The following is a 17,876-nucleotide window of genomic DNA, read 5'->3' on the forward strand; positions in this document are numbered from 1 at the left end:
CGTACGAAAATTGAAAAGGTTTGTAGCGCGGATCGCCGCGGCATCTCGCGCTTCGAGCTCTCTCGGGGTAAAGTGGTCGGAGGAGAAAATTTCTCTGCTTATGCAGCTATTTCAAACGTTTTTTTTTTCTGTTCTCTTTATACGCTGTCTTTCCGACCGTAAAGGCTTTCTAAGTAACCTATTATGTCGTATGGCGGTTTATATGTTTGGCTTTCGATTACATTAGGTCATTCTTAAGAACGCTGGAAGATGGGGTATTATTCTGTTTAAATTTTGTAAGTCAAGGTCATCAGAAGTATATGGAATTGAAAAAATTGACCGAGTAAAGAGTAATTTGTTACCTTTACGATGTAAATTTCAATTCAAATTCAAATTTGTGATGAAATGTTCTTGACAATATCGACGAACAAAGAACATTTGTATTTTTCTTGACATAACTCATGATGTTTTTTGAAACATACAGTAAATAAATATATATGGGTCATATATGTATGTCTCGTTTTGATGCATTTACGAATAAAACGACAAAATTATGACAACTCGCGAAACGTGATGCTTCGATATGTTAATGCATATGGTAAATGAGCTTTTTGTTCTGCGATTGTTCGACAGTAAACAGCAGTCGTTGCAGTTTCGAAAGAGAGAGAGACGGACATATACAGGGAATTTTGGGATGAATTTGTCATTGGACAAAGAGAAATTAGCTGTCGCTACGGTAATGTGCTATTGTTCGTGTAACTTAGGATATCCATTATGGAACTAGTGGAACAACACGAAATACGTAATTTCACCCGAAAAATATGAGATCATAAACCATAGATTTCTTTTTCATATGAAGCCTTAGATGTTGAATGAGTTAGAAGCAAAGATATCGCTACAAACTTTATCATAATTTATGTTTGTCACATTAGGTAAAAAAATGAACATTAAAAGAGAACTGTCTTTTTCGGTTTCAAAATTTAATTGTTATTCAAAATGGTTAATCGTAATAATTACCAAAAACGATTTCTATCTTTTTAAATTATATTAGTAAAACAAAAATATAAAAAATAATATGAATGAAAATATCTTAAACCCCTGTACGAACAATCTTTTTCAATTCGATATACTTCTGGGGACGCATTCGTAAAATAGATCGACGCGAAATACCCCGTGCGATTTCGGCAGAGATATATATTCATTCTATCAACTAGCATCCAAGCATTTAAAAAAATAGAGCATCTCGATCTTCGGATATCCTGTTGCTCGTGAGGCGTTTAGTAATTTATCGCAGAGTAATGTAAACTAGCTTTGTTGCAGCAGCAAGCGTATACTACTTTCTCGCTGAATGAATCGATAAGAGAAAGTGACTCGGTATGATCGTCATACCGTATGTACCTTTAACAACATATTTCAACCTCGTTATCGCATACTCTAACTGTTTCTTTTCTAATTGCTTCCAATCTCTTGTACGAGTCTCGCCTTTATTCATAATCTAATCACTATTCTTCCAACAAGTGTTTCGATCATCATCGATAATACGATATACGGTAAATCGAATCGTAGCAGATTGTTGATTTGATTTACCCTAAGAATTCATGCAAAATTCAACGACTAATTTTTGAACTAATAGGATCCTACGTTTGAACGAGCCTCGAGTCTTTTCAGGTTCATAAACTTGGTCAGATAACGTCTATCTAGATTACAGAAATTTTGATAAGTTTAAAGCAGAAGTTACTTGCACTTTATCCGTAAGTTGTTATATCTCGATTCGAGGCACGTTGTTCTTCTAAAAATCCTGAAACATCGACTCATACGTGTCGTATAACTTTCCCAGAAGGCACGAAGCCCAACGACTTTTAGTAAAATGTTGGTTTCTGTGCGAGCTTGATCTATGACTGTTCATTCTGTCTGTATGTTTATCTGTCTTTCTGCGAACGCTAACATGCTGCTAACCTTACTAACATTAGATACTTACGTACTTGTTTTTCTGCCCGCTTTGATTTTCGTTCTCAGATTGCCGTTGCGAAGCGTTCAACGTTCTTTTCTTTTTCCATATTGATTGTTCAAGATCCTCGATAATCAACATGCACAATTTTTCAGGGCAAGTAGAAAATTGGGAATTAAAACTAGGAACTGAGAAATCTCGTATAATTTTATTTCTCACTCCAGGACACTTTCTTTCGAGTAATCACGATTTCTTATAAATCTACGAACACAAGCAATACAGGTTTCTTATATAAAAAAACTTCATTTGTTACTTATAGTGGATGTCAATTTCACCTTGTAAAATGTCAGGTTACAACGTATTATGTTTTACAATAAAATGTCGTTTAATAGTTTCGATGTTATCGGTATTCTACGTGATACGAGGAACAATGTCCTCGTACCATTTAAAAGCGAGCTTGTTTTGGAACCTTCTCAAAACATTTGGCACTTGGTTGAAAGTATGATGTCACTGAGTTCTGGTATAACGTATGCGGCTCAAACAATAAAGAACCGCTTCAAACCGATTTCGGTAGGTTTCGTAGCTAAGAATGATAGGACAATTTTGGGTTGGGTTAACAATTTTATTAATTCAAGTGGAGTTGGCAAGAGGGAAAGAGCGCGTAGCGAACGTAGAAAGCATTTTTACCAAAATTAATTCGTTCTATATTTAATTAGTCAGCGAAAGATTATGCAGCGTGAGGAGAGTGGCTTTGACAAATAACATGATCTTTGCCTAAATTCACTGTTTATTTTCGATAGGAATACAGACGATCATGTTGCGTTTTTAAGAAGGCGGAAGTTTATGAAACGAAAAATACTCAAACAAATACTCTTGCAAAGTTATCAAATAAATACACTTACAAAGTCTTTATTCAGCAAAAATTACGAAAGTTATAATTGGCAATTGATCGTGGATTGGAATTAGCGAATCATTTTCTAAAATGATGCTTAACTTTATATAATACTTGAAATTAATAATTTTCCTAAACAGTTGATATACCTTACATGTTTGTAATATTGTAATAATAAACTAAATATGATTTTGTTTAAATAAACATAAGCTTTATAGATTTTCTTGTTTTTCATTTAAACGATATTAATCTTAGTTTCCAAAGTGAACTTCTGCAAGCAAAGGAGAAAAGTGGTAACGTATCGTTTGTCGAAACACTCTCATCCTATATAATTTTTCAAAAGTATCTGTAAGAATTTTTTCAATCCCAATGTAAGCTATTGTTTTTTATTATTAAGGTCCTGGAGTCGTTTTACCACCGATTTTATCAAATGTATCCAAATCTGTCTCTTAATTGAGAAGTACAATTTTCAAGCTCGGTCATTTTGTGTTTTATTACATTGTTCTATACATGGTGTCCCTAAGGAAAGGATATCAATTAAACAAATTGAACATTCAAGCAAGGGTCTGTACATTATAACGATCTTGGAAAGTTTATGTTAAATCAAGAGGAATATAATTTGCGACGAAACGTTTCAGCAAACGAGTGATCGAGAACGCCTTTCTAACAAATTAACGTCCAAATACTAATTATTATCTTCTACTAATAATTTTTCTTATATTTTCGAATAAAAAAAACGAAGACGCAAATATTATGTATTTAAGTAATTAGTCTAGAGACAATTATTAGATAATAAAAATGATATTCAAATATCATCGTATATATAATCTAGCAATAAATTTCTCTTGCGAATCATTCAATAATTTTGATTAAATGCTCGAATAATAAGAATAAAACTATATGTGATAAATGTAACAGTAGTTATTAGTTAACGAAAACAATCTTTCTTGCGGAATTATTGTCCTTTCATTTAGAGACATCTCGATCGAATTTCACTTTGTCGAAATTTGTTTTGCAATAAAATTCGACGTAGAAATATCTCCTATCTACTGTACTTCACTATGATTTTCTTTAACCGCAGTGTCTTTAGTTGCTTGACATGTACGATGAATTTGCCTGACGTGTGAGTTACTTACTACACGACTAAAATAAATCGAAGGGAGCACTATGAGGTTTCTTAATGGTTCGGCCAAAAGTTCTAACCTCTCTGAATCAATTAACAAAATCAAACTAACAAAATGTTCACAGTGGTTCGTTGATTCTTTTACTATTATTATGACGAATAGAGATTCTAGAGATAGTAATCAAATTGCAAGTATGATGTAGCGCTTCCCTCGTTGCAGACCTCTACAGTAAAATGACTTATAGAAACTGCATCGATCAAACGCACAATTTTTGGCGAATTTCGAATTTAATAGTTTCGATGCAAATTTTCTTCTCTGATCTGCAAACGTAGGGGTCTGCTATGCTATGCCTTATATTTGCATGAATAACGATTTTAAATGTTTGCTTATGTGTAATGATACTGATCGAGACAGAGTGCTCAACAAGCTTTCCCGATTTCTATTCTTTTGCTTGATGTCTAATAACCTAAAACGATCTTCCCTTCGTACCTTTCTTCGCTTCACGAATTAATATTTCAGCATGTGCAATTTTATTTTCAACTACCTTTACCTGTACCTAAAGTATCGCTTCCTCTGTAAATCAACCATTTTTCCGATTTCACTGTACATATCATAAAATTGATCCATCATTGTATATCTATTATTACATGTACATATTTACACGTTCTTGTGTATAGGATCTATTAAACAGAGTATTAAAAAAGTACCTTTTGTTAAAAATTGCTTGTGAAAATGGAAAAGGAAAAATAAATATTGCAGTTAGTACGATTCGATGAAATTCTAGTCGGAAGGTCAAATAGTTTATCCTCGATTTTTAGCTTTATTTCTTTCGATTTCATAGGAATATAAGAAAATATCGGTGAGAGATTCTTTCCAAACTATATGTATTTCTAGATTCATATACATACACACATTAAAAGTAAATCAGTTTGAAGTAATTCTACATAGATTCTGAATTCATTTAATTGAATAGTCTGACAGGAATATATTTTTAAAAAATAATAAAATAAAAATAATTTTATTGTATAATAACAAGCAAAAGTATGCTTTTCGTTATATAAAAATATTTGCAAGAGACAATGTAGTTGAATAATTATCTTTTCTAATACTCTGCATAGAAAATATTTGTATTTCTACAATTTTAAACTGTTGTAACATTTCCTCGCAGTTATGACTGCTTGCTAACACGTTACTATTACATTTCGGCAAAAGCATCTACTTACGTATACACTGTCGTACTATTTCAACAAATTCCGTTCATCTTATTCATATATAATAATACACCTGTATCAGTGATGCTACAATGAAGTTACATAGGTTTATGCGAATAGTTGTTCGCTCGAATATCGAAGAAATAGAATTTTCCAGAAATCACATTAGAAATGTAACCATTAGAAGGGAAATTGACTTTGCTCCAAACGAATTTTCAAACACTTTTTTTCAAAATTATAGTTCCTAATAAATTAAAAGAAAGCTATAAAAACGAACGTAACAATTGTGATCAGTTTGCCAAAATCCATCCTAAAACCCAAATTCTAATCGATTTACCAAAATCCAAAATAAGATCCATGTTATAACCAATCCACCAAATCCAAAACCAACATCTAAATTATAATTTACCAAAACCAACATCAAAGGCAAAACCAAATCACTAAATTATAACCAATCTATCAAACACCCGAGAACTCGAAGATTAATAAAGATCAATATCCTCTTTAACGTTAACTTAATATTTTCTAAGTATTCGTGAAATTTCAACCAATCAAACTCGGAAACCGAGTCGAAGACGATAACGTCGATCGTTGGATCAAACTTTGATCAAACTGAACGAGATCGGAACGTTCGCAAAGTCAATTTCCCGTAGAATCGTATCGTAGGTTAATCAGAAGCGTGGAGTGTGCATTTTCGATGACGTCCAACGCTAATCCAGAAGTCGCCAAGCATCCGTAGCTGGATATGAGTACGGGTATAACAAACTGGTCGGGATTTTTCGCTGAAGAACAATGAGAGGCGCGCGCATACGGAGTAGGAAAACGCAGATCGTTGCCCCTGAACCATATCTCCTATCTGTTCTTCTCTTTTTTATCCCCTCTTTTCCAAAAACCTACCCTTCCTTCTTCTTTTTTTTCTCTCGTTCTGCTGTGACCACGTAATCCGAGGATCCAGCGAACGTGTATATATATCTGGCGAAAGCCTCTGCTGTACATTGCAACCATACATAGATGACCCAGTTTGTTTGTAACGGTTCGTAGTGGCATAGCGTTTTCTAGTTATGATTTCTATTTGCAGGCAATTTTTGCTAGTAGCATACCTGAGATAATAGAGCTCGTAGGCAGTAGGTCCAAGTACAGCGGCGAATACAAGCGGGAACACGGAAAGAGGTATTATTATATAATTACATCCTTCAATCCTGTCTTTTTTTTGTCTATTAACATTGTTCTTTTACTTTCAGTATGTATATATACTTGATTAATCTTTTCATATTGTATGTACACACGTTTACATATTTTATATATTTATACATATAACTCGTGGTTAGCTACATACGCCCTTACAATAGTTCATTGCTATATCGTACTTACATGTGCATTAGAAACACACCAACATACACTTGTATAGACGCTGTCACATACCTTCGTGTATCACGTTCTGGGTTATCTCATTAAGTCTGTGACGAGAATTTATGAGATCTTTTCGCGTAAATAATCAGGTGGTACAAATTGAAAAAATGAGGTTGGTGATAAATTTTTACACGCGTTGGAAACTTCTTGGTGATCGTTGTAATTTGTGATTTGTATGTTTGTACTTTGTAAACCATTGATATTCTAATTTAAGTTGAAAAATTTACAAGTATCCGTAAAATTCGTTTCTAAAAATATGTGCTGTAAATTTAGTTTCTACGCTTTTATAATTTATTTTTAATCTTGTCATCATATTTCTAACACGTTACATCGTAGTTTCTATTCTGTTCATTTTACTGTAATCTTTATGCTACATATACATCATAAATTAGTTGAAAAATATTTAAGTCAAAAATAGTTTTTCGCGGATTAAAACACACGCTTAAAGAATACGCATAGATTTATCGTAACATTTCCTAAAATTTATAATCTGTTGTCAAGAATTAGAACTTTCAATCATGTAAACTTGTATGTTGTAAAGCTTTAAAATAAAGATTGGAATTTCTCGGACAGAATTGGTGAAATAATCGATGAATGCATTGATACACACTGAGGTATGTCTCTGGTGTTCTTGCGAACACGACGACTATAAATTAGTTAAAGTGAAAGGAACGAAGAGTGCCGAGAAGCTCGTTATAGCTGACGCGATTATGCGGACTTTGACGTTTCAGAAATGTCGCATTTGTAAATGTGGTATCGCTCTCCGCGTTCCCTTTTCTTTTCAAGAGAACGAAGTTATTTCAATGATCACGGTGGAAGATCCAATACAGTTTCAGGATTAAATATGCGTATATGCAAAAAACAAAAAAAAAAAAAAAAAATAAATAAAATTATAATCATTGGATAGAATATAGTAATTTTATATATTTATAAAATCGTGAGTTTTACTGTTACGTTATGTTTAGTTGACGCTATACAAAATGATCTCACTCTTACAAAAAATATATTGCGAAAGTTGAAATTTCAAAATAATAAAATTCTGCTTGAAATTATTTATCTTTGGATTATCGGAGGTAGCTTGAATATTCTGGCAGCAGAACGTTCCCTTGTTATTTCTTTGTCATTACTGAAGTTTTATGAGATTCATTTTTATGAAAAATAATTTAAAAATTGTACAATACTCGTGCATGATGAAAAGAGTAATTGAACGGATCGTTAGCATTTTGCAATCTCTTGTTTGGAAATGAGATTCCATGAAATTACGCGAAACACGTAATTCATTAATTAATTCAATGATTTGAAAGGATACGCAACAATGAAATAATTTCATTTTCGAGAATTTAATCGTAACATTGGCGTACAATCGAAGGAGTTGATACATCAGAGAAGCGACGTAGCTGATTCCATTCGTGTTATTCTTACTGACAATACATCAACAATATGCGTCTTACACGCAGAAAGAGGAAAAATTTTTCTTTGTTGCAAATAATTTTTTCAAACGTGAGATATCCTACATTATAGTCCGAAATTTAATTCAATATAGTGTTTCTTAGTGTATCGTAAACAAAAACTAACAATTTCAAATATGATTGTCGACATATCGGGACGAAAACTAATGAATTGGAATCTTTTGTTCCCATCCCCCAGAATTGTTCCAATTTATGGAAAAGTATTATCTAGAGATTATAAACATGAGCAGATAATGATGAAACATTGAAAATGAAAAAATCTTAGTATATATCTTTAAAGGGAGGTTTCTAGTAAATACATAATTTAATATTATTATTATTGAGTTTGATTTTATAATTGTCACTTTTAGTAACTTACTAATTTATTATAGAGTTATATTAATTTAAAACATTTTAACCAGGGACAGGACGTAAAGGTCATACTTTTAAGGGATCGTAATTGTAAGAAAGATTTAGTATTATTAAAGAAGATAAAGTTTCCAATGAAATATATATTAAAAATCGGGATTCGATTAACATAGGGTCGTAACAAATATGTAATATTTCATAAATTGAAATAATCATGGAGGATGAGAAAACTAAACTACAGAAAGTATATTTTACATTGTAGGTCAATGTTACAATATAATCCATAATTATTGAGATCATTCACCGTGCAATAGTTATTACGTTTAAAGAAACGTCGAAACGAGGGATTGCAGCGCACAAATTTACCAAGAGAAGCATGAAATCTTTTCAATCAGTTCTTCTTTCGCATGTCTTTGTATTATCGATCGGATTTGTTCGCTCTGACGTAACAAGGTTCATCGATAGGTTGCTCGAGCACTCGGCATTGGTGTATTTTAATGCATTCGCATCTCACTTATTTGTATTCGAACGAATTTCCATCATTTTTATAATCTTACTAGTATGTGGTGCAAAAGTTTTGTTGAAATAAATTGGAGGAAATACGAAGGGTCTGCAATGTTCCTCGAATTTTCTTCGGCGTTTGATCTACTTTTACAAGAGTTATAACAAGAGCACACCTTTTGCCAAGATTGCACGGTTTGCCACTTTAGTCTGCTACCTCTAACGTAGGATCATGTACATTATACAAAGAAAACATCGCTTATTAGTATTAGAATTAGATATATAATTCACACGAGGTACGTAATTTTAAGTTAGTAAGCGATTATGCTTGACCAACATCACTTACATACATCGTATTTCTTTCTTTTTTATTTCTTGTTTCTTTCTTACTTTGGATAATTTTCTTGTGACCTAGTAGCAAGATTAATTTACTTAGTAATCTGTTATTTAAAGGTTACCTAATTTTTTATTATTAAGGATTTCAAAACATATAAGAAATGTCGCTTATTAGTATTATAATCATTTAGGAAAGTTTTGTGCACTCTATAGAAGGACCTATGTTATTAAAATAAATCGTATCTATTTACATACGGAGAGCAGTAGCTGTTTTATAACGAAATGTGTTATTCTATAGAAATATTCGATATGAAAAAGTGAGGTTCATGGAGTTTTTATTATTTTTATTTATAGATGCTTTTAGAGTAGCTCTTAACTGATATTCTTAGCATAGAATACACTAACATTGTGGTGATACTCGATGAAATTTTATATTAATAAAAGTAATCTTATTGTAGTGTATACAAATAGTCATGATTCCTTTGAGCATTGTAATATTAAAGTAGCAAGCAGTAGTTTCATCGTATTTTTCGACTTACATCGATAGTCGATGATATCACTTGCATCATATTTTTTTCCTTTGTTTAGCAATTTAAAAGAATTGAAAAATACAAAAAATATCGCTCATTAGTATCAAACATAGTCATGTAACTCACTCAAGATACATAATATCCATTTAGTAAATGACAATGTTTGACCAATATCACTTACATCATATTTCTTTCGCGTTTCTTCTTTTCTTGTTTCTTTTTCGCGAGTTATCAATAAGAATAATATCCGTACGCGTTTCGCGGATTTGATTTATTTATTAAGAAATCTCAAGATCGATTATATCGGTCAATTTATTTATTAAGAAACGTTGAAGTCAAACCTGTCGAAGGATGCTAAAAACACACGATTCAGAACTCCTATGTACATTATCATATATGACCAAAGTGCGATACACGATGTAAAATGTTCGTTCCAGTTTTCGTTTATTTTCTACCTTGTATTCCTTTATATAGGGCAATACCATTATGTTTTTATTCACGTACGAGCACTCTTAACGACAGACGATGTCATCGCAGAAATGTTGTTGTACAACGCAATTGTGCTCCACCCTGTGGTTGTAAGTTGTCCACATCACACGCTACAATAGAGCCTGCATGCCAGTTAATTGAAGTCTGAAATTTTTACGAAGCTTCGTGCGACGCTTGTTTCTTTCTCAATAAGAAACATACGTCGTTATCGTATAGAAATGCTGATAATTAGAGTGATGTACTCGAAGGATCATCGCACTGTGACTATAAAATAACATATGAGAAACTAACGACACTGTACCTTTAGGGTAGTATAGTGGATTCATGTTATTTTTTGGGAAATGTGATTGATCGTTTATTTATGAAATAACGATATTACGTGCAGCAAAATATCGTTTCTTTTTTTAAATGTTATAATTTTTTCTGATTTACGTTATCCATGTCGTGTATTGTGGTTTTGACAAAGTTATTGTTATTTTACTCGTGAGTGGTGTAGTCAAAGCTACTTAATTCAGTATCACTTTCTTCTACATTCACACACACGAACAAAGAGTGTATGTAAAGTATGTGGGAATCAATTGAGGTGTTTAGAATGAACGACGAATGTCTACGCGTCAGACTACATGTCGCAGGTTGAAAAACGATATTTGAACGAGATCTGGCTCAGATTGAAATCACGTGGAAAACGATAAAACGAAATTGTTAACTGTTCGGAAACTTCATTTTCTGTGAAACAATTTTGAGTATTGAGAATGTTATCATCGTGGTTTTTCAATTTATCTGGCATATTACATCTAATTTCAGCTATTTGTGCTTATCACGTGGAAAAGTTGAAAATATACTCCATTACTACGACAGTTATTTTAAAATCTGTTTAACAGAAACTAGGGCGTATTTTAAACTTTTATTCCTAGTTCTATGTAAGTCGATATAATTGTTATATCGAAAACTCAAATTTTTACTACAAGATTGAGCAACAAGATAACAACATATCTACATTTGCCCAACAGATCTCAATTTCTTTTCTTCATTACAGAAAACTATTAATTGACAAAATGTTTATATTATACAAAGTGTGAATAAACATTTACATATGTTTGCTTCCATTGTGTACATTAACAAATCGAGCCAGATTTCGTTTGACAAGTATTTGTCGAGGTACTATAATTAATATCTCTTGCAACGAACAAAAGTATCTATTGACAACACGTTAAGAATATGTTCTTCTAGCCATATTTTCAAAATAATTATCGATTTCTATTTGAGCGTTTCAATAAGTGGTATCTTCGTTATGGGGTTGAAAGTCACATTCAGCCAACTGTTCATTAATATTCCACTTCTGTAATCAAACTTTGATTAATCTTAATATTTTGAATAACCTCACAAAGTGATAGTAACTGTTTCACAATTCCGAAAATCCTTACCTTTTCTCGAAATAACTGAAATTCCATGATCTAAAATTCCTAACCAAAGAAATCTCAATATAAAAATTGGAACGTCAATCTGGGAGCCTCAAACGAACAAAAATAAACGGAACTTAAGTGACTCTGAATGAAACAGTTACAATAATCCATTTAATTGTTGAACCAACGATTCGATTAAGGTCTACGCTGATTATCAGATTCAGATTGCTTTTTCAGTGATCTGACGCATCTCAGAATTATCTCATTCTCGGAAGTTAACTTGAAAGGGATCGAATCTTTCGCTAGCCTCCCTTCAGTGGGTAGTCGCAAGCGATTGAGCAGAGAGTGAAGCGTTGCGAGCGTGTATTTCGTTTTAGGCGTTCTAAAGAGGCGTTCAGGAGACGAAAACTGTGGTAATCATAAAATGAATGCGAGTGAAGACGAATGTAACGATACATATGCACAATGCACACACTGACGAAACAAAAAAATTAAAAAAAAAAAAAAAAAATGAAAAGAATCAAACAAATACTGATACAAGTACAAAATACAAATTACAAAAGTGCAAATGCAGATGCTAATGCAAATGCAAATGCAATATAAAGAAAATAAATAAAAAAAAAGAAATAAACCAGAAAACTCAGGCTAGGGCTCTGTTCTGACGGCAACGGATGATTGTGGGTGTGTAGGCGGTGTTCGCCAGCTGGATCCCAGAGATCACGGAGCTCGCCGCGAACCGCTGCAAGTACGGTGGCCAGTACAAGCGCGAGCGTGGACGCAGGTATCCCAGATATCCACCTACGTGGAAGCCAGCCAAAGACACCCCTTGAAACTAGTCCCTGAACTGTTATCCTTGTAGTCACATAGTTGCGAGGAGGAGCGAAGACTATCTGGATAGCAAAGTGACTCGTTTATCGTTTTTTAAAATATTTTTCCTTTCGATTGGAACCGTCAACGGGCAAAAAATTAACGTTGTAAATCGAGTATTTTGAATTTACTCGAGAGGTTTCTCAAAGCTACGAGGACGATGCTGACGATAAGATTTTTACTCCGAAAGAACATTGGAATTTTGATACTGTGCGATATTTTCTTTCTTTCAATACAAAAGAGAAAGATACTTGAGTGAATTTTTCGCATAATCTATTTTTCGAAGAATGCGACTGAAGAAACTTTTTGTTAGCATCGTTTATGGAAATCTGACTTTTCAATTAATTCGTGATTATTTTATCTTTTCAATATTTGTTGACGAAGGAGATCATGTGGTACGTACGTTTCTTGATTTTGGATCTTCTTTTTTGTCAAGATATAAACGGAATCGCAACTGCTATCCAGAGTAATTTTTTAACTAGCGTAAATATCCCTCACCTTCACTATACCTGGTCCGTAACTGTTAGAAAACATGGCATCCCAAATTTTCTGAGATCACTATTACCCTTTTTTTAAAAACCATTTCTTTCACCGTTTATTTAACGTAACCTTGTGCTGACTCTCACCGCTTTTCTTACCCACCTTTTACCAAATTAGCAAATATATCTTGGTAACACGTGCTGGTATGCTTGGACTTTTGTAAAAAGAAAAGTACACACACGAGTTTTTTATTGTTCTATACACACATGTTTATATACACTATAGTAGATGAGATCAATATATTACTGTTGCATCTCTCTCTATTTCTTTCTCTTTCTTTATCTTTCTGAATCTTTATATATACATTTGTTATACATATATACATATATACATGGTAATATGTATATGACTGCCTCACCGCACGGATTCGAGATTTTGTAGTTTGTACATTCTTGTTCCTTTTTACCGATTCGTCGACGAATTTTCATTTTTTTTTCGATTTTTTCCGATATATATATATATATGTTTAAATAAGGCGCGGATATATTTTCCTCTTTTGGTTATACAATTTGTTTCATCACTGCGTATTGTTTGTTTGATTTTGTTTTTCACGTCGGATCGGGCAACCCTTCTGCTTTTAATTGCGTAACAGGATAGATCGTCGATTGCTTCGGCATGAAAACGTTGATTTGCGTGTAATGAAGATCTTCTTCCACGACTTGGTTCTCGTTTAAATAAACACCGATTGGTCGATCATTCAATCACGCGAATTTTTCTTTTACTTTTCTCTTTTTTGTTACATATACAATGGATTGAAAATTTTCAGCACATCTTACTCTAATTTATTGAATTACGTATACTACGCATATATGCATTCTTGATTATGATATTGAATAAAAATGGGCTGCATCGACAGCGTTTTTACCATTGCTTCGTTTATTACAATTTATGAAATATCGCTTTTTTCATTGTTGCAAATACACAATGTTTATTTTCTCATTGTTACAAACACATAAAGTTATTTTAATTTATTTCCAAACAAGTTAATATTTTAAGCGACATAATAACAAGAACCAGGTCATTGAAGTATATTGTATATATCGTTTTTGATTTTGTAATTTATTTTAATTCATGATTAATTTTTTGTTTAATTACAGATAGTTATTCTTAATTCGTTTATTATTTATGTATTAATCAAATTTATTATATCGTGCACTTTTAAGTCTATATTTTGTTGTAGAGGTTTTGTAGAGAATTAGTATAAAATTGCTGATTTCGATACGTTAATCGACCAGTCTTTCACTTGTTTTAAATAACAACCAAAGCCTCGATCGACGGTTAAATAATTTCTCAACAAAGGGGGAAGTTATTTACATAATTATTTTGTAATAATATCTTGTACAATATATTTTAATAATTGTTTTACTCTTTATTGAATGTAAATTGTCAATTTGGTTATTAATTTGATTATTCTGTTGAAGGAGTGTCGGTAAGGTGAATGGAAATTGTCAAATCCACTGTATATATATAATATATATAATCATATATGTATATATATAATTATCTTATATATGTATATATAAGATGATTTCTTTTTCAATTAGGAGAAGCTGTAGATACTTTCTAAGCAAAGGTAGAGAAAATTGGTGAAAAATATTTCTTGTATGGATCAGTAGAAATAAACCAGACTTTTAATTGTATCGACTTATCGATATATGAATTTATATAGTTCCTTTTAAGGTAATCATGCAACATTAGATACTCTGAAGCAACGTACATACATATAAATGTATATCCACTCTTTTTACACTTAACATTCTTTACATAAAACATTTATAATTTCTTTTTTATTACTTTGTTATGTACCTCAATTTATATTAGCCTTTCTTTATTATTATGTTTTAATCTCCTATCTTTTTTATGCAAAATTATTGAATCAATATTATTTCAATATAAATACAATTAAACTTCATTTAACCAAACCTTCAAGCAGGGCCGAAATGTTTTATTAAATAATGAAATTATCCTAACTACCTTTTGAGTGACTTCAAAGAACTGAAGATTAAAACGATGGAAAATTAAAACACCATCGCTTTATGCTACTATAAGTATATTCTCAATACTAAAACTATGATACACTTTTGGAATAATCCATTTCTTACTATATATCCATTCTAATGCTTATATTTTCCATACTTTATAAAGGGTGCATGGTCTCAATATTTAATTGAGAGAAATATAAAAATGGGTCTGACTTAAAGCATTATATTCGAAGAAGCAACGAAATTTAAAGGAAACAGCTTGTAATCTACCAATATTCTCCATCGTCACTTAGAAACGTGTTACACGCTGTCTCAAAACTCTGATGAATCACTAAACAGTGCACGTATGTTACCGATACGGTCGTGATATGTCAGCGTGAGGATCTTTGTATCGATTAATCAACAGGAAACGATTAGTTTGGCTTTTTCGATACCATTTAATGGGTTCGATCGTATCAGTTTTTACGCCATCTTGGAAAACTCGATGATACCAGTGATAGGGATTGCTTGACATTGTCAATCGAATATTATCAAACGAATTATGCAACTTCGATATTATTACGTTAAGTAGATCGATCGAAACAGGAAAACGATCGTTCGACTTTTTCTAAACTATTCGCTATTTCACGAGAAAAAGCACAATGATCGACACAACGATGAATTTTCTATACTCCATCGTTATATATATATACGTTCTCTTCGATAAAAGGAACAAAATTTAAGAAACTGCAAATTCGGGATATTATACTCCTCGATCTACAAGCGTCTCCAATGACGCGGAACGTATTTTATTTAAGCCACTCCGATTGTCCGAGAGAATAAATAATCCCTCTTCTTTTTGTATCGATCAATGTTCCAGTTTGTCCTAGGGAACTTAATAAACGTTTTCAAGCGGTGTATTTGTCGTGTCGGAATCGAGATACCATGGTTATTGAAGTAGTGTGGGACCGTAGACCTTTTGGGAAAATCGTGAAGTTCAGGTGATCGGTAGAATGGTACGGAATGGAAAGGAGGAATCGTGAAGCAGCGGGTTGCGAATGTCGCTGATACTTTTAAATATAACCGAGGCATAACATTGATCGATTAACTGTAATACGATTAAAGTACAGGCTAAGAAAGTAGGAGGAATTTTATCGTGAAATTTCTATCTTGCGGTTAAAGAAATCCCAAAAGTATCAGCGACTCGTGGGCAATTTTTGTTTTCTCTCTTTCTCTCTCTTTCTCTATTTCTATTTCTATCTATCTACTCTACCTATCCCTCTCTATTCACGAACCGAGTTTCTTGGTGGCATGCGTTAGTGCTCTTGGCTAGCCTGTAGAATTTCCAAGGGTGAAGAAACCCGTCGCGGAATGGCCTGTTAGAGGAAGAACGGTTTTTCTCACTCGACGCACGAGCGAAAAGGAGAAGCCTCACATCGTCGGATCGAGACACGATTTTCTCTGGCTTGATATAAGATATAATACTTGGCACTTGAATTAGAACGCAGCAGTAGAAGGGTGGTGCAGGCGTAGGCACATGCGGCTGCTCTTTAGGGATTTTACTAGTAGAAATTGCACGTATAATTGCGAGAACACTCACACAGACAATGCTTACCTTGTGGCGTCGAACGGGCCTAACGCGGAGAAGGCGTATGTATTGTGAGACTGAATCGGCCAGCGAAACGCGTGAACGAGATCGGAACACTCTCTATCCGCTTGTTCGTGTTCGCATGGTAATAAGAGTAGAACAAGTAACCAAGCATGGTTTATCGTTGATCCTTTGATCACTTGTAACGTAAATTATTTAGAAATTATTTAATCGAGCTCGGTCTAACATACTTACGTTTCTTTTTTTCATTGTAATCTTTTATTAAGTTAACGTAGATACGTCACGGTATATGCATACATACATACATATACACGTTATGATGTTTGTTATATCGATACTTAAGCGATTTCAATAACGAAGAATACTTTTTATAAAGTTTATGAGACATTAAACTATAAACTATATAAACTATGTTTGTATTAATCTTTGTTCGCGTATCATCGTTTTTTATTTGGACTTACTATCGTTTGGATATAACTCTCTGATACCACGATCTTAAATTTCAAAATAGCGAAATTCTATGCAATATACAACTCGTTCCGAATATATTGATATTTAGTCGTTCTTAAATTACACGAGTACGTATTTAAAGGATTTAATGAGAAAATAATGGATTGCAAATCGAAAAATGGTTATAAACCACATATTGAACAGCCTTCCCGTCGTTTCCCGTGGAACGCTTACTTACTCATTATCCTACTTCGTTATTCAGGCACATAGATAGCCTCTAGTTTCAGCCACATCGAAAGATCTATCTCCCTTTCTTTTTTTCTATCTCTTCCCTTCTTTCTCTTTGACAAATTACGTGCATATGCATACGCGTATATTATATGCGATACGTATTATATACGATGTGTGTATGCAGTCTCATATGGACAGGGGAACACTCATAGCAGCCACTTCAAGAATTTTTTTTTCAAAAAGTATTTATACGAGAGAGAATTGCTAAAAAAAGATTCACAATGTCCATCACTATCATCGCGTTAACACGTTACATGTGTATATGCATATACATATACCTTTTCTTTTCTTCTTCTTTTCTCTTTTTTTTTTTTTTTTTTATTCATTCAAATATTTATTCGTGTATGGACGTACATATGTGATACATATTGTATTATATATACATTACATGTATTTTTTTCCATGTGTGTATACATATACATAGAAGTGCTTGTACGTACATATACGGATATTTATTCACACAGCAGACATGCACCACTGAGCAGGAGGAAAGCGGGAAAGAGACAACATACACGCAT

The 17,876-nt window shown here is 32.8% G+C and overlaps 1 protein-coding gene across 11 annotated transcripts in view; it reads left to right on the forward strand.

The window, feature by feature from the left end:
• The window catches only part of LOC132906053 (calcium-activated potassium channel slowpoke), a 108,007-nt gene that overhangs the window by 36,445 nt on the left and 53,686 nt on the right, over positions 1-17,876 (forward strand). For 9 of the 11 annotated variants that reach the window (XM_060957897.1, XM_060957894.1, XM_060957895.1 and 6 more), the window contains exon 7: positions 6,233-6,324. The exons of the other annotated variants lie outside the window; for them this stretch is intronic. In XM_060957897.1, coding sequence (XP_060813880.1) covers positions 6,233-6,324 — 92 coding nt within the window. The remainder of the gene's footprint in view (positions 1-6,232; positions 6,325-17,876) is intronic. 11 annotated transcript variants of the gene reach the window in all.

The sequence above is a fragment of the Bombus pascuorum genome, chromosome 4, assembly GCF_905332965.1.
Source record: "Bombus pascuorum chromosome 4, iyBomPasc1.1, whole genome shotgun sequence".
Classification (NCBI taxonomy): domain Eukaryota; kingdom Metazoa; phylum Arthropoda; class Insecta; order Hymenoptera; family Apidae; genus Bombus; species Bombus pascuorum.